Consider the following 23,238-nt stretch of genomic DNA (forward strand, 5'->3'; position numbering starts at 1 on the left):
GTATGAAATACGAATGGAAAACGTAGCCAGTGACCAAATGAACCCGTTAAATCAAGTACAAGTTCGATGGCATGTCCGGGGTGTTGCCCTGGTCTGTTTCGTTCAACAGTAATGATTTCGTCTTTGGCAAGCCATCTTGGAGGTCTGTAAAGCTGTATATCAGCGATGCAGCCGCGTCGAGCTCGGGTGAGAAGGTGATCCGTCATTTTTTCTTTCGGTGGCTGCTATGGTGATGTCGGAGGCATGTGACGGGCTCAGAGACGTTATGTTCTTTTTTTAGTTTTGTCATGTCGGTCTTTATGTAACTTGTACTTTAATCTTTATAATATGAATCAGACACATATTACCATGAAAAAGAAATCAAGTACAATTATTATAATGAGTCAATCTTTGAATACAAGAGTAAATTGCAAAAAACCACCACAATTAGGGACCCCAGTTCAGCAAACCACCACCATTCGTTTTTTTTCAAAAACCCGCCACCATTGTGCTGACAGTTTTCAAAAATCACTGATCGGTTACTAAACACATGTTAACAACGTTTTTGACAGACGGGGCCCACTATGAGTGATGACGTGGCACCGAAATCTCATGGTGTTTGGTTTGTACAATAAGCTGCACAAGGGACCCACACGCCAGCCTCTACACTTCTTTCTTCTCCACCAACGCTGGCAGCCAAAAAAAAGAATAGCACGTCCGCATCTGACCGGCGCACCACCGGATTCAGCCACCGGCCGGTTCGGGAGTCTCCGCCTCTGCGATCTTCCTCCACCTCCTCCCTCTATGCTTGAGCACGCGAGCAGCAGTAGCCATGGCCAGGCACGGGGGCGCGAGCAGCCACGCAAGAGCGCGAGCAGTTGCAGCGGCCATGGCCACACACGGGGGCGCGAGCAGCAGCACCGGCCGCGGCCGGGCGCGTGAGTAGCAGCACCGGCCACACAAGGGGACACGAGCAACAGCACCGGCCGTGCCCGGGCACGCGAGCTACCGCCTGCTCCAGAGCACGGGCGTGTCGCAGTTGTGGCCGGGTCGCGAGCTCCGCCCCTCGCTCCGACCACCCCGTGGGCGCGCTGGTCCGGCGCCGCCTCTCTACCCACGGTCACACCGCGTCGCACTTGGTCGCCCACGGACCATTCCTGCACCACGGCCGCCGGTGTTGTGCTCCTACCATTGGCGAGCTGGGCGGCCGACGGCATGCCTGCTAGGTGTTCGATTAAATTACTTCAGAGTTTCTAACGTCCGTCTCCTCACTCTGTTTGCCCATGCCACGTCGACTTGACAATGGGACCTACTCGTCAGATTCGGCGTCAAACAACTTTAATCGACCGATCAGTGTTTTTTGAAAACTGTCAATACAATGGTGGCGGGTTTTTGAATTTTTTTCGAATGGTGGTGGTTTTCTGAATTAGGGTCCCCAATTGTGATGGTTTTTACAAATTACTCTTGAATACAATGATCAAAGTGACCATGAGGAACAAGTTTAGTGACCCAGAGTGCATTTTACTCTTCCCAGAAACAATATATTGGACTTCATCATCCCTTGTCACAGCCCCATTGCTCCACGCAGTTCCAGTTCGAACTTGCAGAAGAAGTTTTGTCGTGTGAGCTTGATTTTTGTGTTGCTGAAGAGCGGACGCGCTCAGCCGTTAGCTGCCCTGATCAGACGGACGAGAGGTGTTAGGGCCAACACACATCCCATTTTCCCGTATTTGTTTTTCCACCAAACACATACCCCGTATTTCCCCGTGAAATATCTCACGTATATCATGGAATCTCTTCTCGATAGGTTATTAAAAACACGCAGCAGAATCTAAGTTCCCCTCGTCATCACTGTTCTTCTCCCTGCGCCAGCCAAATACCCCTCCTCCTCCTCCTCTCTGATCTCCCCCCAAATCCCGCCGCGAAGACGCCTGTTCTTTTCGGTCTTCCCGATTCCCGCCGGCGGCGGCGCGAGCCCAGGCCTCCTTCCACCGTCGGAGTCTTCCCTCGTCGAGCGGCGCCGCGCCCCCGCCCCCGCCCCACACTCGACTGGCGCCGCACTGACGTGGCGCGGAGATCCATCTGGGCGGGCTTGCATTGATTTGTTCTCCTGTGGGTATGTAGCTCTGGATTGCTTCCAGGTTTGTTCCACGAGTTCGTCTCGATCTCCGGGATCTTTTCGTCCCTGGCGCCGCGTGCAGTAGAGTCCAAACGTTACCTCCCCTCGTTCATTTCGTTGCGGATTTGTGCGCTGGCGTGGTCCCCTAGCAATCTAATCCGTCCGTTCATGGCACCTTATAGTGATCTAATTAATCGTTGGCAGATCTGTCATTGCGGTATGTGCCCTCGGCGGTAGGTGTGGGCGTAGCGGCGTTTGAATTATTTTTTAATCTGGAAAATTGCGTTTGATCTCTGTGCCTATCTTGCTATGAATCAGTTAGTTCCTCTGCACATGATTGTGTGAATAAGCTGGCTGAATTGTTCTGGTGGTACTAGATTGGTTGAAACTCTTGTCTTGCGACTTTTGCTTTTGATTAAATCAGTACGCCTTCCATCTCTACAAATCCTCCTATTTATGTTTTTCACGGCGATTCCATTTTTGTTGCGGTAGCCGGCCTGGTAAAATATTGGGGATTTAGATCTTCCAGCAACATTTTGGCTTGTTCGAAGCAAAACATCCGTCCCTGGTTAAACAAGTCCATTGTAGTGTGAAGCCCCCATCACATATGACCGCCTTGTTGTCTTATGATTTGTGAACACATGTCTGTTGCTGTTTCTAGTTGTCATCTTCTGCAGATTTGGATGACCTCCATGTTTGACATCCCGGTGACTGTAGGTTTGTTGAACAGTAATACTATATGGGATCATACTCGACAAGCGAAGTGCTTAATGCTGCCGCGGTTGGGGTCCATCATCCAGCACTCCGTTTGCACGAGCTGGACCTGAAAGGTTCCATGTCGGTGGAGGAACTACCAACGACGTCAGGCCTGGAGAATGGACACCAAGCACCATTTGTTATTGGTTAGTAGTCTATGGGTTCTGTTCTCTCTATTTGCTGTCGGAAATTCAGTAAACTGTAGTTGCTTACATAGTACAGCCTTTCTACCCCCAAATGTGCCTCACCATAATTTTGTTTGCGTTGAAGGTGTTGCTGGAGGTGCGTCTTCAGGTAAAAGTACTGTTTGCAAAATGATCATCGATCAGCTATGCGATCAGCGTGTAGTTGTTGTTACTCAGGTTTGTGTACTACAACTCTGACTGCGCTTCTTGTGATATTAGGACTATCCTTTTTTTTCTTATAACAAAGTCACTAATAGTTCATTGTTTTTGGTTTATAAATGTGTAGTGTCATCAATTATGCATTCAAGTTTTTATTTATCCACTTTCCCTTGCTAGATATTTCATTCTCATCAAACATGAACCATTTTCTCATCATACGCAAGCAATAAGAATGTTGATCTCAAATGTTGCAGGAGTCATTTTATTACGGACTGTCTGATGAGGAAATGATTCATGTTCATGATTATAACTTTGATCATCCAGGTATAGCACATATTTCATGAGAACGTAATGTCTTTTTGCGCCATTCGCAGGAAATGTGCTCTGACTTTATTACTGCTGCTGCTCCTTTCCTAATTTCAGATGCATTTGATACGGACTTACTACTCTCTTGTATGGAAAAATTGAAACATGGTAAAGCTGTTGACATTCCAAGCTACGACTTCAAAACACATAAGAGTGTCTCATGTGCAAGAAAGGTAATTCTATACATATGGTGCTATTCATGCTCACCTGGTAGGCTGAGGATCTCCTAGTCCTGTGCTTTATGAGACTTTGAACTATGAAATTAGGTTTCTAATCAATATTTGCAGATTGTACTGAAATTTTGTAGTCTCTCCAGAATAATTTCCTCCCAAACTATTATGTAAAATATATAGTGTAGTAAGTGTTAGCTCACACACTCTGCAAGCACCTTATTGCATAACATAGAGTTCATCTTGAAATGTTCTCTCCAAGAAGTTAATTTATTGCCGAGTACTTATAAATATCGTACGCCACTTATTCATATCTGTACGACTGTACCACTTTATTTATGAGAGCATCCCTAATTTTGTGACTGCTGTCAGGTTAATCCTTCAGATGTTATAATTTTGGAAGGAATTCTACTTTTCCATGATTCACGTGTCCGGGATCTAATGAACATGAAGATCTTCGTTGATACAGGTACTGATATTTGCATACTAAGCTGATGATATCTTGCTCTTTCAGCCTCTTTTATGCCTTGCAACCCCCAACTGTGGCTTATGGCCAGGACATTTAGTTTCACATTCATGTTTTTAGATGTGGAGTGTCAATATCTCATAATATTTAATGGCACACATGTGTTCCTTCTGTTCCATTCAATTTGGAAATATACTATAGATGACCATTAATTTCTTGTCAGTTTACAGTAAATTTGAGTAGCTTCTTGTTTATTTTCATATACAACGTACTTAAGGTTTTGCAATATTTGGTGTATTTAATACAAAGCAGTCGTTATTAACACCATAAATATCTCCAAGGGCATGCTGCACAAACTGCAGCAATGTGCATAACCAAGGCTAGCGCTCTGTTGCAGTAAATGATAAATTTGAGAGACGTCCTACTGATATGTTGTCATGTGTTTAGTTCAGTCCCTACTTTGAATTCTCCATCAGTAGAGTTTTTCTTTACGCAAACAGTTTCTTTGTAACCCTATCCATTCTACCCTGTTAGTGTATCATGTATTGTTTTTGCATTTTTCTTTCAGATGCTGATGTGCGATTAACAAGGAGGATCCGTCGTGATACCATTGAGAAGGGTAGAGATATTATAGCTGTGTTAGATCAGGTTGCTTAGCCTCAGATATCACCATTTTCCTTGTCTATAATATGTTACTAGTATTGTGTTTAGCAACATTCAGCACACTGATTACAACAATTTTTCTTTTAAGTTTACTTGAATTAGGTGTCACAAAAGTGTCTATGCTAACTATACATGTTCTGTACACTTATCTCATTTTTGGAATTTCATGCAACTTTTTTTTGGCAGTACTCAAAGTTTGTAAAGACAGCTTTTGAAGACTTCATTCTCCCCACAAAGAAGTATGCTGATATTATCATCCCACGAGGCGCAGATAACAGTGTGGCAATTGACCTAATCGTTCAGCATATTCGCACTAAGCTTGGTCAAAATGATCTATGTAAAATACACCCAAATTTATATGTTATTCAGACTACTTACCAGGTATCTGATGTGCTTGCCTTTTGATGTCTCCATAATAAACTGCATGTGTATTGCAGGACTCTACTTTTTATGGTGCATAACCTTAATGCTTCTTTCCTTCAGATACGAGGCATGCACACAATAATACGAGATGCTGCCACGACGACACATGATTTCATATTTTATGCTGATCGGTTAATTCGATTGGTTAGTATGTACAAGCATGTGAGCATTTTTCTTTTTTATGAGTGGTGTCTTGAATTTCACTGTGGAAAATAGGTTGTCGAGCATGGCCTTGGTCATCTTCCTTTCAGGGAAAAGCAGGTCATTACTCCAACTGGTAAGTAGTATTGCATGGTGGTCTTTCCCATGTACTTTTGTAGTGTATACAAGTTGCCTCTTCAAATGCATTTTGGATTTACTCACTGCAAGTTTGCATACATACTGAATTTCTAGAAATGCATCATTGGATAAGTTTCCTGTCGTAATAGTTTTCCATCTAATTCAAGTATGCATTTTGGAATATCCTGTACTTGTTTGCAGTCTTGAATTTCATTTATTAACTTTTATTGTGATCATTTTCTTAAGTGTGTTTCTCGTTTGTTTTGATTATGCAGTGTATATGTTTTCACCATGTAGCTAAAATTCATGTCAAGCATTTAGTTAGTTGAGAGTTTGGAACTACTCATGATTTGTTTATCCATTTATCTTCGAGCAATGGAAAAACACCTAATACCGGCAGAAAACAACTTCAGCTCTACAGAAATGCTAGGATATCAATCTGATATGACCATGGCTGAAGAAGCTCTGGGCCATCTCCTGGTCATACTGGAGGAGCTCCTTCTTCTGGGCCATCTCATGAATTAATCTTGCGCCTTGTTGCAATTACTTCTTCGAAGCTGCCTTTTAAAATGCACCTCATTAGGAATTTAGTACCACATAAGATTCGCCATTTTCCATTCTCTGCGCAGAAGGTGCACCATTGCTTATTGGCTACAAGGAAATCTTAGTTGTAACAGGGATCCAGGCTGACCAAATCCCCTGATGGACGATGCCTCTCAGTTTCTTGTAGAAATATTTGACTTCAAAGTAACCACATTGCTCACGTCTCTCAGCTCATGTAATCCTTATCCTAGATATCAACCAACTAGGCAAGTCTTGATATCTTATCTTAATCTGAAATGACTTCAATACTTAGCCGGCGATTTATCATGCCTGTTTAGCAAATGCTTGCTTACTCACAGTTCCATGGTTTAGGCGTTTATGGGAGAACAACCCGGTATGGTTGCTAGTTGTTACAAACATGCATACTACTAGCTCGTATAGGGACAATAGTTTATCCATCTCCGTAATTCCTTTTTCTTCTAACAATACTGTCTGCTGGAGTTACTTGCATGTGTATCCTCTCCTGTTAGTAGTACATATGTTTGCCCTTATGCACTTTCTTTTGCATGCAGGATCTGTTTACACTGGTGTGGATTTCTCAAAAAGTTTATGTGGGATATCAGTGATTAGGAGGTACCAACTATTCCAAAATATTTTAACCATTGCTTTGTTGAGGTTTGAAATGACTGAACAACTTTGGCACTCACACAGAGACAAAAGTTCCTTAAAATGTATACCTGGAACAGCCTGTGCAAAACAATGCAATTGTAGTTTATGAATGCTCCAGATTAGATATGCTGGGAACTCAGTTTTCAGTCTCCTTTAGCTTTGCTATATGGGTTTGAGCCTTCACTCATAGGTGAATTATCAAGTAAACATGCTTTGTTAAACAACTTGTGGTCTATAATTCAGTCCATTATTATAAGGCCTATGAACAAAACATGTCATACAACTTTGAATGACACATCATTGTGTTAGTGATTTGTCACATACTGTGTTCCAGTGGCGAAAGTATGGAGAATGCTCTGCGGGCATGCTGTAAAGGTATAAAGATTGGGAAGATTCTTATTCACAGGGAAGGAGATGATGGGAAACAGGTTTGGTTTAATCCACTTTTGCATTATATGTTATGTGTGTCAAATTACTAAGTTTGTTAAATGTCCTCACAGCTCATCTATCACAATTTACCCAAAGATATCGCAAAAAGGCATGTTCTGTTGCTGGACCCCATATTGGGAACAGGTTTGTTGATATTTCATACATCTTTGTGTACTGTAGCACGCATTTTTTCCCGTGAATGAATTATGAAACCATAAATTTCTCTCTCTCTCTCTCTCCCCCCTTCCTGTCGAAGTGTTAGCACTCATCTTGCTTTTGTAAAGCACTTTTAATAGGAAACTTGTGTTTGTTACTCCACAGGAGTAATAAATATGTAGTACTTTCATGTGATGGGGTAACAAACAAGATGTTATTTCACGTGATGGAGTAACAAATAAGATGTTATTTCACGTGATGGAGTAACAAATAAGATGTTATTTCACGTGATGGAGGTATAACATGAAAAATAATACATTTTTCATGTTATTTCACATGAATGAAGTATCATTTTTTCATTTTTCATGTTATTTCGTTTATCTTCTCTGGTGCTGTTCCTAGTGTGTACCTTGTCTTGAGAGTCAATATATACCTTGTCTACCCTGTCTTGAGAGTTTAGAGTGTACACTTTACATATTTATTTGGATAAACAGAGTAAGTTTTAAAAACCCTTTTATAGAACATCTACAAAGCCCCACTATTCCGATACCATTTATGCATTAACACAAAATCATATATTTAAAATACACTTAACCACAGTCCACAGGAAACTTCTGCACAACTTCAGTCTCCCTTAATTTAGCTAACAATTAACTTGCTCATTCAAGTGTGATATAACTGTCGAACTATTCTGTAAATAAAGCAAAACCCTTCCTTCAATCCCCTAGTCACAGCCACCCATCAGTGCCAGCAACTAGGGAACTTAGCACGTACTTGAAGTGAAAGCATAATTTTTAAGTCAAGAATTAATGGCCTGATTGGCTAAAGATAGCACTCCAAGATTTGTGCAGTTTGATCGCTCACCCTCTCTCCTCCAACTTGAATTACCTCTTGCTCTTGCTCCTATAAGAATAAATATATGTACTATTTTAATTGGCTGAAAGTATTTTTGAAAAATATAAGTTCCTTGTGTTTCTAGTAAGTAGCATAGCATGCATCAATTGATTCTCTGTAACTCCTAGTTCTCCTATCTTTTGTTTCAGTTGTGTCACTGAGGGAAGGATATTTGTCTATTAAGCACACATGCTCAACTATTGGATGTTAATCCCATCTAATCATCTTTTCCCTTTTGATCATTGCCAGGAAATTCAGCTGTTCAAGCTATCTCTCTTCTCTTGGAGAAGCGTGTACAAGAAGCAAATATTATATTCCTCAATCTTATATCAGTATGTCTTCTGAAGTCCGGAGTATCTTTCTTTTCCTTTATTTGAGTATATCAGACATCTTGAATTCTTTTATACATTGCACAAGCAATTAGGTCACTACAGGTGCTACTTAATGACCATCTCTAGTGCAATTGCCAACCTTTTATATTGGCTCTGCGGAATGTTGAGCAGAACAAGCGATGATGGCTAGAAACTGGTTTAGTGGGTGGTTCTCACTTCTGTTGCTGGCTTTTGGCTCTTTTCACTTTGTATTGACTGCTGGTTATGGTTTCAATGTACTAAAGCCGAGGTTCTCCTCTTTCTAAAAACAAACTACAAATGTGGTTCTGGGGATGAATGAACAGACGGAGGATGCAGAGAACGACAGCTTATTATTAGTTGTAGAGAAATATGTTATTTTCAGCAGCATGCCATGTATCAAGTGCAGTCAGGGTAAATTGCTCATTGTTGACATGATAGGGATGTTGACTTACGCATTACATTTACAGTTAGTACGATAGTAGTTGAAGGGCAGATAACTCACCACTGAAACTGTTTGCTGTTATCCCAGGCTCCCCAAGGGGTGCATGTAGTCAGCAAGAGATTCCCAAGGGTCAAGATTGTGACATCAGAGATCGAGCTTGGTCTGAATGATGATTTCCGTGTCATCCCTGGGATGGGTGAGTTTGGGGACAGATATTTTGGAACAGATGATTATCAGCCATCAACGCCATTCTTCGCCGATGACAAAAATCGTGTTGGGTGAGTTGATGTTTCTTGCTGTCGACTGATTTAGGTCATTTATCGGATCCGAGCTTTATCACTTTACTGGTGTGTATATGCATATCTCATCACCTGTCATGCTAAGAGTTAACCAGTCCCCTCTTAAAACTGTGCAGGCTTTTGTGAGAATCTCCCAGACATGCCACCTCCTGCGTGCGGCATTATTCAAATTCTTTTTGAGAAATTTTATTTCTTTATTCCCAAACTATCAGATGCCAATACTTGTTATGTTCACTAGCGGAAACTGTATATCATGAGAACGTTCCAAACGGACATCCACTTGACATAAATGGCATACTATCATATTTTTCATGCACCTATACCAATCTCTTCTCCAGGCTCTGTTCAGACTATTCTGTTTGATACACCTTGTAATGTTTTTCACCTCTACCCCATGATTCTTTTTTTTTTAGATACGGTGACTTAACTTTTGCTTTCGCTTTTATCATGGCTGAACTCAGACGTGCTTATGATCTTGAAAGCTATTTAAGCAAAATATTAGCCATGAGGCACATGAAGTTGAGTCATTGGCAAAATGGTCTCTTTAAGAGAGTAGCAAATTTGGTGATAATTTGTTAAAGATTGATGATGTGATATGTTTGCCCATATCACGTTTCTTGAAGATATTTGCCAATGAAATGCTACAGATTTAGCCTACATTACACGTCTGGTAAAACTTTTGGTTTATGACGCTCGTGTATTTGCCACTCCGTTCCCAGCCGCAACCATAAACCCATAACGTTTCTTAACTCAGATGGCAGGTTAACGGAAGTACGCATATAATAACTTAAAGTTCCTTATCATATGAGGTATGATTACAATCCTAAACGGCTAGATTCTGCTTGGGTCCACGCACTAGATAATCTATTAGTATCCAAAAAAGCAGCACAATCTGTTGAACTAATCTCTCATTTCTCTGTCTAAAATAAAAACTAATCTCCTCTTTCCGCTCGGCTTCATTTGAACAAATCATCAAGTCTAACAAAGGCGTCCGTATTTTAACCAGTGGATATCTGATGGGATCTTCGCATTGATCTTTTGGCCATTTGGTAAGTCGTGTGTCAAGAAAGGCAAGCCCATGAAAGGAGAAGAAAACTAAACAACTGCCCTGGCGCATCCTCCTCCACAGTATCTGCGATTCTTTTGTTTTTGTTTAACAACTACCGACAAGTGGGTAAAGTTGGGGTGAACCAAAAAAGTTTGGGTAGAGCCGGATCTAAGTGTTGGCTAGGTAAACGCCCCGTAGTAAGAGAGGTAGTTATGAACCCTGTGGACCACCCCCGTCCCACAACCCCTTAGGGTTATCCTGCGCTTGGAAGAAGAACTAGAAAAAAAAATTGTATAAAAACATGTACAAACACTGGATAGTACAAGCTAGAGATGTGGCCGTCTAAGAAAATACAACATATATTTCTCCAAAATAAAGAGAAAGAAGCACAATATATGTGACAAAGTCAAGACTTCAGTGCTACCATTGTTGGATCTCATCTGTCCTCTCCATGGGCAAGATGTACCCACCTGTGCACGGGCAGTGGTCACATCATGATCTTGCACCAGTTTGTAGGCATGCACGTCGAGTCTTTTCTTCCATGAGCTCCATTTTTCTGCATGCATGAGCAGCTTTGCAGTGATTGTCGTTAGATGCCGGTGTTCATATGAGCTGATCGCCAGGAGTAGTTTCCTTGGATGGATGGAGGCGTGGTCTTGGCAATCGCATAGTTTTATTCCTGGATAACTCCATTTTTGCCCTTGTTTGCCCGGAAGAAACCATAGCACCCGATTCTCTTTCTGCACCAGCACAAACGAGAGTTTGTTAGAGCATGAATGAATAATAGTTTGGTGTGATCAAGGTCATGTCAAGAGCTGAGTAAGTTAGATATATGTTCTAATCTCTTAGTGGGGGGATGATGATTACATTAGCCGTTGCTTAGTAGGGCATAAAGCATTTGTGCAATGATTGGGATTCAGGTGAGAAGACGCTGGACTTGAGGTTTTTCAAAAAGGAATGGGAGCCAAAGTTGGCAATAGGAAGAAAAGCCCAGGAGATCCGTTTTTTTTTTCTTCCGGGATCGTGAATTAGGTGTGATTGGAACCCATGTGACTTTGGCCTAATGCCGAACCTATACAATGAACCTACAAAGGTGTATCACAATTCAGACACAGTTAAGCAAAAATCAGCAATAACTCCCAAATGATCGTATTATATAGGCGTAAAAATGGGAAGCCACACTTTCTTTTTAATTAGTGATGTGATGCCTGGAATTCAAAAGAGAGCTAGCAAATCTGAACATTCCATTAGGCAATACAAATATTTCAACAGTCCACGACAAAACAAATAGCCTTTTCTTGTAAAATCCAAAATCAAAATTAGAAAGGCTAGAAATCTGATGTCATATTTTTAAACATGGCAAATCGAACGTTTTTCATGATAATTTATATTGGCGCGAGAATGACAAATATAGTTTGCAAGCACAACAATTTTCAGGCAAAAAATGAACTGAGGCGGATTCGCCATGCTCACCAACTAAATTTGCCATCCTCGGCGAACACAACTTGCCATGAAAAATGTTCGTTTTGCCATGCCTAAAAATCTGACGTTCGCTGGATATCAGGGTCCAAATAAAAATATATTGGATTCTTAACAAATGAGAAAGCAGAGAGAAGACTTGGAAAATTGATCATGTGAAGTCATGGCACCTTCTGCCCAACAAGGCTGCCGGATAGAATGACTTGACTTCTAAGTTGGGTTTGTGATGAAACAGGATGGACTTCAAACCATGACTTGTCTTTGCCGTGTTGACCGATCCGCCCCCAAAGAACTGTCATGACTTCACACTAAACTTCCAGTCTTCCAGAAGGAAGGCACACTTAATTTTGGCCTTTCTTTAGCAGCCTATACTGTACAATTTTCACACTGACGTATTTGCTGACACGTGCTTACATTTTGACAATCTTTTACCATTTCTGGATCTGAACTAAGATTTGTGTGTGCGCGCGCGCGCGCGCGCGTGTTTCCTCCAAAATTATGTTAACAGATAGAAACTGGTAAGTTCATATCTGGACAAGAACAACTAAGTAAAAACTACTACACCATAAGCACAAGTATTTTATTTAAAAAATCATGTTGTTGTTTTTTTGCACAAGAAAAACTCAACCGGAAAAAAGTTGGTAGATTTGTTTTCTTCAATAATCCAGAACTAAAAATCAATTCTAAGGAAGCAAGTAGAAACAAAATTACCTGCTCCTGCTCCTGGACGGAGCTTTTGGATCGCTGCCGCCATTTCCATTGTTCCTGCTGGCGCTGCTGTTGCTGCTGCCGCTGCTGCTGGTCCTGCTGCTGCTCCCCGCCTCGCTGAACTCGCTCTTCTTCCACCACTCCTCCTCGTCCTCCTTCTTCCCCTCCTTCTTCTTCTTCTTCTTGGTCTTCTTCCTGCCGTCCTTGGCGGGGGCGACCGCGGCGGGCTTGGGCGACACCTTCTTCTTCCGGCCGACGGAGAGCGGCAGGAAGAGCTTGATGAGCAGGCCGGTGTCCAGGCTCACGCTGCGCTCCATGCTCCGGCTTCGCGTCCTCCCCATCGTCCTCTGCTTTCTTGCCTTCCCCTGTTTCTTGCCCCCGCCGTCGCTCTGTTTCTTGGCCTCGTCGCCGTTCATGGCCGCCGCCGTGACGTCCTTCTTGGGCTCGCCGTTTCCTTGTTCTTGCGTAGCGACGGCGTAGGGTTGAGCCGGAGGTGGCGGTGGAGGAGGAGGCAGCGGGGAGGGCCGGGACTCGACGATGTCGCGGAGAGAGAGCTCGTAGGCGGCCTCGGGGAGGCCGCGGACGAGGTCGAGCATCTCGCGGCGGTAGCCGGCGATGGCCTGCGCGCGCGACGGGGAGCTCCCAGCGGAGGCCGGGTACAGCCGGTCGTGGTGGTGTTCGCGGTGCGCCCAGAGCTGCGGCGACGGCGTGCCGGAGCCGGAGCCGGACTCCGGCGAGCCTTGCCTGGACGCCTGCAGCCAGCGGAAGTCCTCCTCCCCCGCGCGCGGCGCCATCGGGTTCGCCGTCGCCACAACCGGCGGCCGCGGCGGCAGCGCGCGCCCCTCGCCGGCCTCCGCGCGCCACGACGGCGTCGGCGAATCCCCGGCGAAGCTGAACTCCTGCCTCCGATGCACCGACCGCCTCGCCATCGACAGAGAGGGAGGAGCGGAGGGAGCGGTGTGGAAAGGGATGGAGGGGTGCGTTACGTGTGTGTGGGGTTTGTTTGCGGCGGGTCTTTTGCGGCTTTAAAGGCTCCGTTGAAGTGGTGGTAAATTACGGCGTAGGTGTGCTCGGCGCCAACAGCACGCACCGCTGCTCGCAGTGAATGCGGACTGGACACTGGCTTTAAAGGTCGTTGCCGCGGTTGCACGGCCCAGCTTTGCCGGTTGCCGCGGTTGAACCCGTTAAGCAACTCTAACCCACCCCCTAAGAGCATCTACAACCATAGTTAACAATCCGAAGCCCTATACATCTGTATCCCGCGGACGCCGTCCGGACGCACCCGTGGCATCGCCGGTCACGTCTTCAGAGTATCTACAACCGGAAATACCTAGTTTGGTGTCTTATTCGCCCGCGGGTGTGTCTGGACGTATCCGCTGACACTGTCCGAACAATACATAAACTTTTTCTTCCACAACCACAAACAGCAAATACGGATATCCTGTTTAATGCAAATCCACTCATACTGCATAGATTATAAAGATAGCATAAAAACTTAGCAGTTGCAGATATCAGACATGCAATTTGTTCATCCAAAAGGGTCGTGCTAGTTCAAACTAAATCTAAAAACAACTAAAATATAAACAAGCATGACTGGCGGCCGGAGTTCACCATTTCTTGGCCGGGCCCTTGCCCTTGCGGTCGGCGGCGCGACGGTACATCTCCTCCATGTACGTGTCAACGGTGGGAGGGTGGTCGTCGTCCATGGTGGTGCGGCTCTCCAACACAGACGAAATGTACCCGGAGAGGTAGCGAAGGAGGCTCTATTGCTCCTTCGCATGGCGGGCGGCCTTGGTGGCGGCGGTCTTCTTCTCCCACGCGAGGCACTCGGACACCTCGAGACCGAGGCGGAGCGCCTTGGCGTTCTTGCGACAGAGGCGCCGCACATCGGTCTCCACCATGGTCAGCCATCGCCGCATGACCTCGCGAAGGAGCGCCTCCTCCGGGTTGATGGGGACAGAGTGCACCCGTTGGCGGGAAGAATCGGGCGCTGGCAAAGACACCGCCCGCTGCCGCTCGTGCTGGCCCCCCTTCGCCTCCGACTCCGGCATGTGCATCCGCACTGGAGCCGCAGGCACGAGCACCCACTGCTGTCGGGGTGGTGCCCGCGTCAGAGGGGAAAGGAAACACCCACACTCCGGATCTGGAGCGGCGCAGAGCGAGACGGGCAACCGTGACCCGCATTCCGCCTGCAGGAGGTGGAGGAGATCATGGCAGACGCGAGGGAGCTCGAGCCCCGACGGTGTCCACGCACGAGTGCTCGATGGCGATGCATAGTGTGAGCTCCTCGTCGTCTGGCGTGCCGGAGCTAGATCCGTCCTCCTCCTCTTTGACGAGACCGTCCCAGTCAATGGGATCGAACTTGCTGCCGGAGCGCTCATCGTAGCTGGCCATGGCAGAGGGGAGGGTATGGTTTGGGAGGAAGCAGAGGAGATGAGGGGAGTGATGGCTCGAGAATTTGTGACGTTTTTCTAACGATTCTTTTTTGTTTTTCACTAGTCTTTATCACTTCCCGGGTATTTCTATCGCTAATCCTTCGAAAGAGAAGAAAATCTATTTTTGCAATGTTTGGCAGGAAATCTCATATATGGAAGGAAACCAAGGAGGACTACTCTAAATCAAGCTAAATGGAGCAACTTCCATGAACAGACTCAGGTCATCAGGCACACCAGATTAAAAGACGATGTTCCATACAACCGTGAGCGCTCGTATGAGAGGTCGTATGGAGTGCCAATAGCTCCACCTCATTGTGGGAGTCCTGGACTAGGGGGTCCTCATGCGTCCGGTCTATTAATGTGGGCCGGACTGATGGGTCGTCAAGATACAAGACAGAAGATTATCTCTCGTGTCCGGTGGGGACTCTCACATGTGTGGATGGAAAGTATAGGTGTTCGGATATTTTATTCCTTTCTGTAAAACCGACTTTGTACAACCCTAAGCCCCTCTGGTGTCTATATAAAACTGGAGGGTTAGATCGGAGGCAGGATCACAACATTGCTAGGCTAGCTATCTAGGGTTAACCGAATCGATCTCGAGGTAGATCAACTCTTGTAACCCCTATACCCTCAAATATAATCAAGCAGGAGTAGGGTTTTACCTCCATCAAGAGGGCCCGAACCTGGGTAAATACTGTGTCCCTTCTTCATCGTTACCATTGATCTTCAGACGCACAGCTTGGCCCCCCCTACCCGAGATCTGCCGGTTTTGACACCAACATTGGTGCTTTCATTGAGAGCTCCGCTGTATCGTCGATAGAAGGATCGATGGCTCACCTTTTCGCCAATGATGACGTTGTGTCCAGGGAGATCTTTCTTCCTGGACAGGTTTTCATGATCGGTGGCTTTGTGCTTCGAGCCAACTCGATCGTCCGCCTTGAGCAGGTCGACAGTTATGCCCCCGACCACCAGATCAGGTTTGGAAACTTGAATTATGTTGCTGACATCCGAGGAGACCTAGTCTTCGACGGGTTCGCGGCCTCGGCCGCTACTCTGTGTCCCCGCCAAGAAGACTCTCCGGATCCCTTGTCAGAGTAGCGGCATCTAAGGCCTCGGCCGCTACTCTATGTCCCCGCCAAGAAGACTCTCCGGATCCCGCGGCATGGACGACGATGCCGATGTCGAACCAAGCCAAGTCCCACCCGTCACGGGGCGTTGGACGGCCACTTCAACCTACGATGTATACATGGTGGACACCCCGAAGAGCGACGAAGAGAACCCGAGCCCAGATGAGGACGAAGCGCCAAAGCACCGACGTTAGTGGCACCGCTCACGATCGCGTCGGGCGAAGGATAGTAATACCGACACCGGAGACAACGAGACTCCGGATGGTGCCGAAGATCCCGAATACCCTATCGAGCCCACATCCGAACGGGACGAGCGGGAAGAGGGTGAACATAGTCCCGAACGCGCTGACAAAGAAGATGAGGAGGACAACATCTACATGCCAGAATCCAAAGAGGAGGTCAGCCTCGGTGACAAGGAATTCATTGTCCCAGAGGAACCCCTCGACCAAGAACGCTTTTAGCGACAACTCATTGCTACACCCTGGAGCCTGAAGAGGAAGCAGCAGCAGCTCAAAGAAGAATAAGAGACGCTGAATGAAACGTGGACCAAGGTCCTGGCCGCTGAAGAATACGACCAAGAGCGACCTGTCAAAAGTTACCCTAGGCACAAGTTGCTGCCTCAATTCGACGATGAAGTCCTTGAACCAATACCATCGAAATACAATAAGGAAGATCAACCAGACCGACCACCATGTGGACGGGATAAAGCGACATATCAAGCCGAACACCAACCCGCACCCCCTCGCCGAAGAGGCAGGGAAACCGCAGCCGCGGGATATACATATGACTTGCAATGTGACCTAGGCAATCAAGCTGGTCAAACAAGGTCAATCTACGGATCGAGGGGCCGTGCCCCGGCGCGAGATAATGGCTACGAAGCCTGACGCGACGACCGTTACTATGTTCGAGATCAGAATCAAACTCAGATGTCAGCCGATCTCCACCGCGACATTGCGCGATATAGAGGGGGAGCACAACCCCTATGCTTCACTGATGAGGTCATGGAACATCAGTTTTCGGAAGGGTTTAAACCCGTAAACATCGAACCATACGATGGAACGATGGATCCGGCCGTCTAGATTGAGGATTTTCTTCTCCACATTCACATGGCTCGAGGAGATGATCTCCATGCCATTAAATATCTCCCTCTAAAGCTGAAAGGACCAACACCGCACTGGCTAAATAGCCTCCCAGAAAACTCCATTGGAACCTAGGAAGACTTGGAGGGTGCTTTTAGGGCTAACTTTCAGGGCACTTATGTCCGGCCACCGGATGCTGACGACTTGAGTCACATAATTTAGCAGCCTGGTGAATCAGCCTGCAAGCTTTGGAATTGGTTCTTAACTAAAAAGAACCAGATTGTAGTCTGTCTGGATGCCGAAGCCTTAGCGGTCATTAAGCACAGCGTCCGAGATGAATGGCTCGCCCGACACCTTGGGCAGGAAAAGCCGAAGACCATGGCAACATTAACGACACTCATGACCTGCTTCTGTGCGGGCGAAGACAACTGGTTGGCTCGTAGAAGCAACAACTCGGGTGACCCCGACACCTCTGAGGTGCAGGACGGCAACGGTAAACCTCGCTGCAATAAAAACAAACGTCGGAATAACAACAACACGACGTAGATGATACGACAGTCAATTCCAGATTCAGCGGCCTTAAGTCCAGTCAGCGGAAGAAACCTTTCAAAGGCAATAAAGACGGGCCATCCAGCTTAGATAAAATCCTTGAGAGGCCCTGCCAGATTCATGGAACACCCGATAAGCCTGCAAATCATACCAACATAAACTGTTGGGTTTTCAAATAGGCCGGCAAGTTAAATACCGAACACAAGGGGAAAGGGCCCCCAAGCAAAGACGACGATGAACCCCGTCAGCTGAACACTGAGGGTTAGACGCAATTTGCCCCCGAGGTGAAGACAGTGAACATGATATATGTCACTCATATCCCCAAAAGGGAGCGCAAACGTGCATTATGGGACATCTATGCCGTAGAGCCCGTCGCTCCCAAGTTTAACCCATGGTTAGCCTGTCCGACCACCTTTGATCACAGGGACCACCCAACCAGTATCCGTCACGGGGGTTCGGCCGCCCTGGTTCTTGATCCAATCATTGACGGATACCACCTCACTAGAGTCCTTATGGACGGAGGAAGCAGTCTCAACTTGATCTATCAAGATACTGTCTGTAAGATGGGGATCGACCCATCACGAATCAAGCCTAGTAACACTACCTTTAAAGGTGTGATACCAGGAGTGGAGGCCCGTTGTACGGGCTCAATCACACTGGAGGTAGTATTTGGCTCCACGGATAACTTTCGCAATGAAGAGTTAATCTTCGACATCGTCCCTTTCCGTAGTGGTTACTATGCATACTTGAAGCTCAAAATGCCTGGACCTCGTGGCATTATCACAGTCAATGGTAAGATGGAGCGATCACTGTCGGTGTCAAAACCGGTGGATCTCGAGTAGGGGGTCCCAAACTGTGCGTCTAAGGCTAATGGTAACAGGAGGCGGGGGACACAATGTTTACCCAGGTTCGGGCCCTCCCTATGGAGGTAATACCCTACTTCCTGCTTGATTGATCTTGATGAATATGCGTATTACAAGAGTTGATCTACCACGAGATCGTAATGGCTAAACCCTAGAAGCTAGCCTATGATTATGATTGTTGTTGTCATACGGACTAAACCCTCCAGTTTATATAGACACTGGAGGGGGATAGGGTTACACAAAGTCGGTTACAGAGAAAGGAATCTACATATCCGAATCGCCAAGCTTGCCATCCACGCAAAGGAGAGTCTCATCCGGACACGGGAAGAAGTCTTATATGTTGTATCTTCATAGCCCAACAGTCTGGCATATGTATATAGTCCAGCTGTCCGAGGACCCCTTAATCCAGGACTCCCTCAGTAGCCCGTGAACCAGGCTTCAATGACGATGAGTCCGGCATGCAGATTGTCTTCGGCATTGCAAGGAGGGTTCCTTCTCCGAATACTTCAAAGTAGATCTTGAACACAAGAATCATGTCTGGCTCTGCAAAACAAATTCCACATACCACCGTAGAGAGTATAATATTCCACGAGTCCAATCCGCTGACAACTTTTCGTAGCATGACATCACACCACGGCCCGGTCATTATTCAAACCGTTTTTAGCCCGCCCCTCCGTATTTCAAGGTGTGGTTTCATTGACACGTCTTGTCAAAGCAGAGATCGTGTCCCCTTATCACGGGATTCTCATCAACACGGGCGTGGGTAACCCAACAGTTCCATTGGTATGATTCCTTGGGAATAGGCATGTTTTAAGGCCACGTAGGGGACGTTTGATATTCTTCGCCTTTATAAAGAGGCCAGGACCTGTCCTTTTCCTCCCACGCCAGTCTTCTCCTCCTCCCACCTCAAGTTCCAACACCCAAGGTTTAATCCAGTCGCTTCAAGCGTCCAGCCATGTCCGGATCCAGCCTTCAAGGCCGGTGGACGGCTTCTTCGGTCATAGAGGAGGACATCACAAAGCTTAGGGAGGCAAGATACTTGACTGCGGAAATCCTCCACAGGCTGCCTGCTCAAGGGAAAGTTATTCCTACTCCCAGATCCAATGAGAGGGTTGTGTTCATCTCTCACTTCCTCTGAGGGCTAGGTTTTGCTCTTCATCCCTTTGTTCGAGGGCTCATGTTTTATTACGGGCTAGATTTCCATGATCTAGCTCCAGACTCTTTCCTTCATATCTCGGTGTTTATCATCACATGCGAGGCTTTCCTCCGTATTTCCCCACACTTCGGCTTATGGCTTAAGACCTTCAATGTGAAACCGAAGATAATCGACGGGAAGCAAACTGAGTGCGGAGGTGCTTCAATAAACAAGCTTATTAACTCTCCTTGGCCAAAGGGATCCTTCGCAGAATCTCCTGACCTATGGCAACGGGAGTGGTTTTACATCACTGAACCCCATGGTAAGAAGTTGGCAGCTACGCCTGCGTTTTGATCTGGTCCTCTGCCATAGCTCGCATCATGGATCAACAAGGGGCTGGACTGGGGATCTATTAATGAAGTGCGGACGCTGCAAAGTCGCATTCGGAGCCTCACTGAGAAGGACACCAGTCTTATCAATGTAATCCAAGTAATGCTAGTCTGCCGGATCCTACCCTGTCAGCGATGCCCTCTCCGCATGTGGGAGTTCAATCCGGAAGGTCCACGGACTCTTCAGCACTTCTCTAGTACAATGCTCAGAGAGATGTGGAAATTGTTCTTTGGCGCATGAAAACAGTGGCCGGATACTACAGAAGACATTGGTCCTTGAGCTCCTACTCTACTTCTCCCACCCGCGCCTCGTGTCTTCGGCGTGTGTTTTGCTCTTCCTCTAGAGCCTTGGCCGCCTTGTCCACGGCCACCTTGCTCGCCTTTGCCTCCTTCTTGGCTTTGGCAAGGGCGCTCTTGAGGGTCGACCTCGGATGCGCCAACTACGAGTATAGTCACAAACATTCATAGTCAGTTTCAAACCGACTACACACGAATATAATTTTCAGATATACTGCAATACTGCATACCTTGGGTTTCGTCGAACTGCTTGTTGGTACGATCGAGCTCCTCATCGGATAGTCGAAGCTTTCGATTGAGCTCGGCAATTTCTGCGGCCTGGGCAGTAGCCGCAAGCTTCACAACCTGTCAAAAACAAAAATAGTGCATTATATACTTGTTGATGATCCCCTGTTCGAATTGTTCTAATCCAGATAGAGTCTCAGGAGCTACTGTCTACACATGGCTTCGGCTCACACATATATACACACATAATACTTATGAAGAATATTACGCTGCTTACCTCAAAGCCTGTCAGTAGGCTGTGGAAGGCTTCAGTCAGTCCGCTCTTCGCGGACTGAACCTTTTCCATAGCCGCACCCATAAGGGTGCGGTGTTCCTCTATAATGGAGGCGCATTCCAATGCCTCCTGCGTAGTGTCAGCGGCCTCCGGATTGACAAAGGCCGCCGACAGAGCTCCTGCTCCTCCGGCCTCCTTCGAAGGGGGATGTTGATCCGAACTGGGTGCCATACTGGCCTCCGGGACGGTGTTCGACGAGGGCCCGGATTGCTGAAAGTCCTCCACCCTTGATGGATGTGGGGGTTGCCGTGCCTCGCTCCACAACGTCCGAGGTGTTATCCTTGAGCGCCTTCCGGACTGTCTCGTCCGACCCCCCGGCCAGGAGATGGCCTTTGGGATGACACCTCGGTGTCCTCCATGGTAGGGGGAGAGAGGGCGCGAGATGGGCATCACTCTCCGCCTCCCCGGGGGCTAAATAGTTCCCGTTGAAGAAGAGGGGATCGGGATCTCGCACGAAGGGCCATAAAAGCATAAGGGAAGTTGATCATGACAAAGGCAGATTAAAGAGATAATCGACCGAGTGAGTTTCTAATACTTACGTCTCGACCAGGGGCTTCTCTCTTTGGACCCGTCTCGGGCTGTGTTCGGACTCCGTATAAGAACTATCCGAGAGGACCACTCGCCCTTTCTTCGGCGTCGCCCCCTCCAGGGTCTCAGGGGCTGTCCTTTTTCCCCTCCTCGTCCTGAGGGGGGAGTCGCTCCCCGCCTCCTCCTCCTCCTCCTCCTCCTTGCTACGTCTTGAGTTTACGTTGGTTTTCCTTGAAGAGGAAAGGGTGATGCAGCAATAGCAGCGTAAGTATTTCCCTCAGTTTTTGAGAACCAAGGTATCAATCCAGTAGGAGGCTCCTCAAAAGTCCCACTCACCTACACAAACAAACAAGAACTCGCAACCAACGCAATAAAGGGGTTGTCAATCCCTTCACGGCCACTTGCGAAAGTGAGATCGGATAGAGATAATATGATAATATAAATATATTTTTGGTATTTTATAATATAGTTGGAAAAGTAAAGATGCAAATAAAAGTAAATAGCAAGCTTATATGATAAGAGATAGACCCGGTTGCCATAGGTTTCACTAGTGGCTTCTCTCAAGATAGCATAATTATTACGGTGGGTGAAAAAATTACTGTCGAGCAATTGATAGAAAAGTGAATAGTTATGAGATTATCTAGGCATGATCATGTATATAGGCATCACGTCCGTGACAAGTAGACCGACTCCTGCCTGCATCTACTACTATTACTCCACACATCGACCGCTATCCAGCATGCATCTAGAGTATTAAGTTCATAAAGAACGGATTAACACATCAAGAAAGATGACATGATGTAGAGGGATAAACTCATGCAATATGATATAAACCCCATCTTTTTATCCTCGATGGCAATAACACAATACGTGCCTTGCTGCCCCTGCTGTCACTGGAAAAGGACACCGCAATATTGAACCCAAAGCTAAGCACTTCTCCCATTGCAAGAAAGATCAATCTAGTAGGCCAAACCAAACTGTTAATTCAAAGAGACTTGCAAAGATAACTTAATCACACATAAAAGAATTCAGAGGAGATTCAAATATTTCTCATAGATAATCTTGATCATAAACCCACAATTCATCGGATCTCGACAAACACACCGCAAAAGAGTTACATCGAATAGATCTCCAAGAAGATCAAGGAGAACATGGTATTGAGATCCAAAGAGAGAGAAGAAGCCATCTAGCTAATAACTATGGACCCGAAGGTCTGTGGTAATCTACTCACAACTCATCAGAGGGGCTATGGTGTTGATGTAGAAGCCCTCTGTGGTCGATTCTCCCTCTGGCGGAGCACCGGTGAAGGCTCCAAGATGGGATCTCACGGATACAGAAGGTTACGGTGGTGGAAATAGTTTTTCGTGGTCGCCCCAGATGTTTTCGGGGTACGTGGGTATATATAGGAGGAAGAAGTACGTCGGTGGACGCCCGAGGGGCCCACGAGATAGGGGGGCATGCCAAGTAGGGGGGGGCCCTCCACCCTCGTGGCCTCCTCGATTGCTTCTTGACTTGCACTCCAAGTCCTCTAGATTACGTTTTGTTCCAAAAAGATCGCTCTGGAAGGTTTCATTCCATTTGGACTCCGTTTGATATTCCTTTTCTTCGAAACACTGAAATAGGCAAAAAACAGCAATACGGGTTGGGCCTCTTGTTAGTAGGTTAGTCCCAAAAATGATATAAAGTGTAAAG

General features: G+C 46.4%; 2 protein-coding genes across 2 annotated transcripts; one reads left to right on the forward strand and one right to left on the reverse strand.

The window, feature by feature from the left end:
* Positions 1-1,789: 1,789 nt before the first annotated feature.
* Positions 1,790-9,670, forward strand: LOC123091341 (uridine kinase-like protein 3). The gene is made up of 16 exons (XM_044512829.1): positions 1,790-2,095; positions 2,816-3,000; positions 3,125-3,216; positions 3,453-3,522; positions 3,622-3,737; positions 4,107-4,203; positions 4,769-4,848; positions 5,050-5,244; positions 5,347-5,430; positions 5,503-5,563; positions 6,681-6,741; positions 7,112-7,205; positions 7,278-7,350; positions 8,506-8,588; positions 9,139-9,329; positions 9,467-9,670. The coding sequence occupies exons 2-16, from the start codon at positions 2,838-2,840 to the stop codon at positions 9,474-9,476; spliced, it is 1,470 nt and encodes a 489-aa protein (XP_044368764.1). The 5' UTR covers positions 1,790-2,095; positions 2,816-2,837; the 3' UTR covers positions 9,477-9,670.
* A 1,004-nt stretch (positions 9,671-10,674) lies between these two features.
* On the reverse strand, positions 10,675-13,587 carry LOC123091342 (atherin). Its single transcript, XM_044512831.1, has 2 exons — positions 12,589-13,587; positions 10,675-11,138 (listed from the first exon to the last, which is right to left on the reverse strand). The coding sequence occupies exons 1-2, from the start codon at positions 13,512-13,514 to the stop codon at positions 11,072-11,074; spliced, it is 993 nt and encodes a 330-aa protein (XP_044368766.1). The 5' UTR covers positions 13,515-13,587; the 3' UTR covers positions 10,675-11,071.
* Positions 13,588-23,238: the final 9,651 nt, after the last annotated feature.

Source organism: Triticum aestivum, chromosome 4B (genome assembly GCF_018294505.1).
Source record: "Triticum aestivum cultivar Chinese Spring chromosome 4B, IWGSC CS RefSeq v2.1, whole genome shotgun sequence".
Classification (NCBI taxonomy): domain Eukaryota; kingdom Viridiplantae; phylum Streptophyta; class Magnoliopsida; order Poales; family Poaceae; genus Triticum; species Triticum aestivum.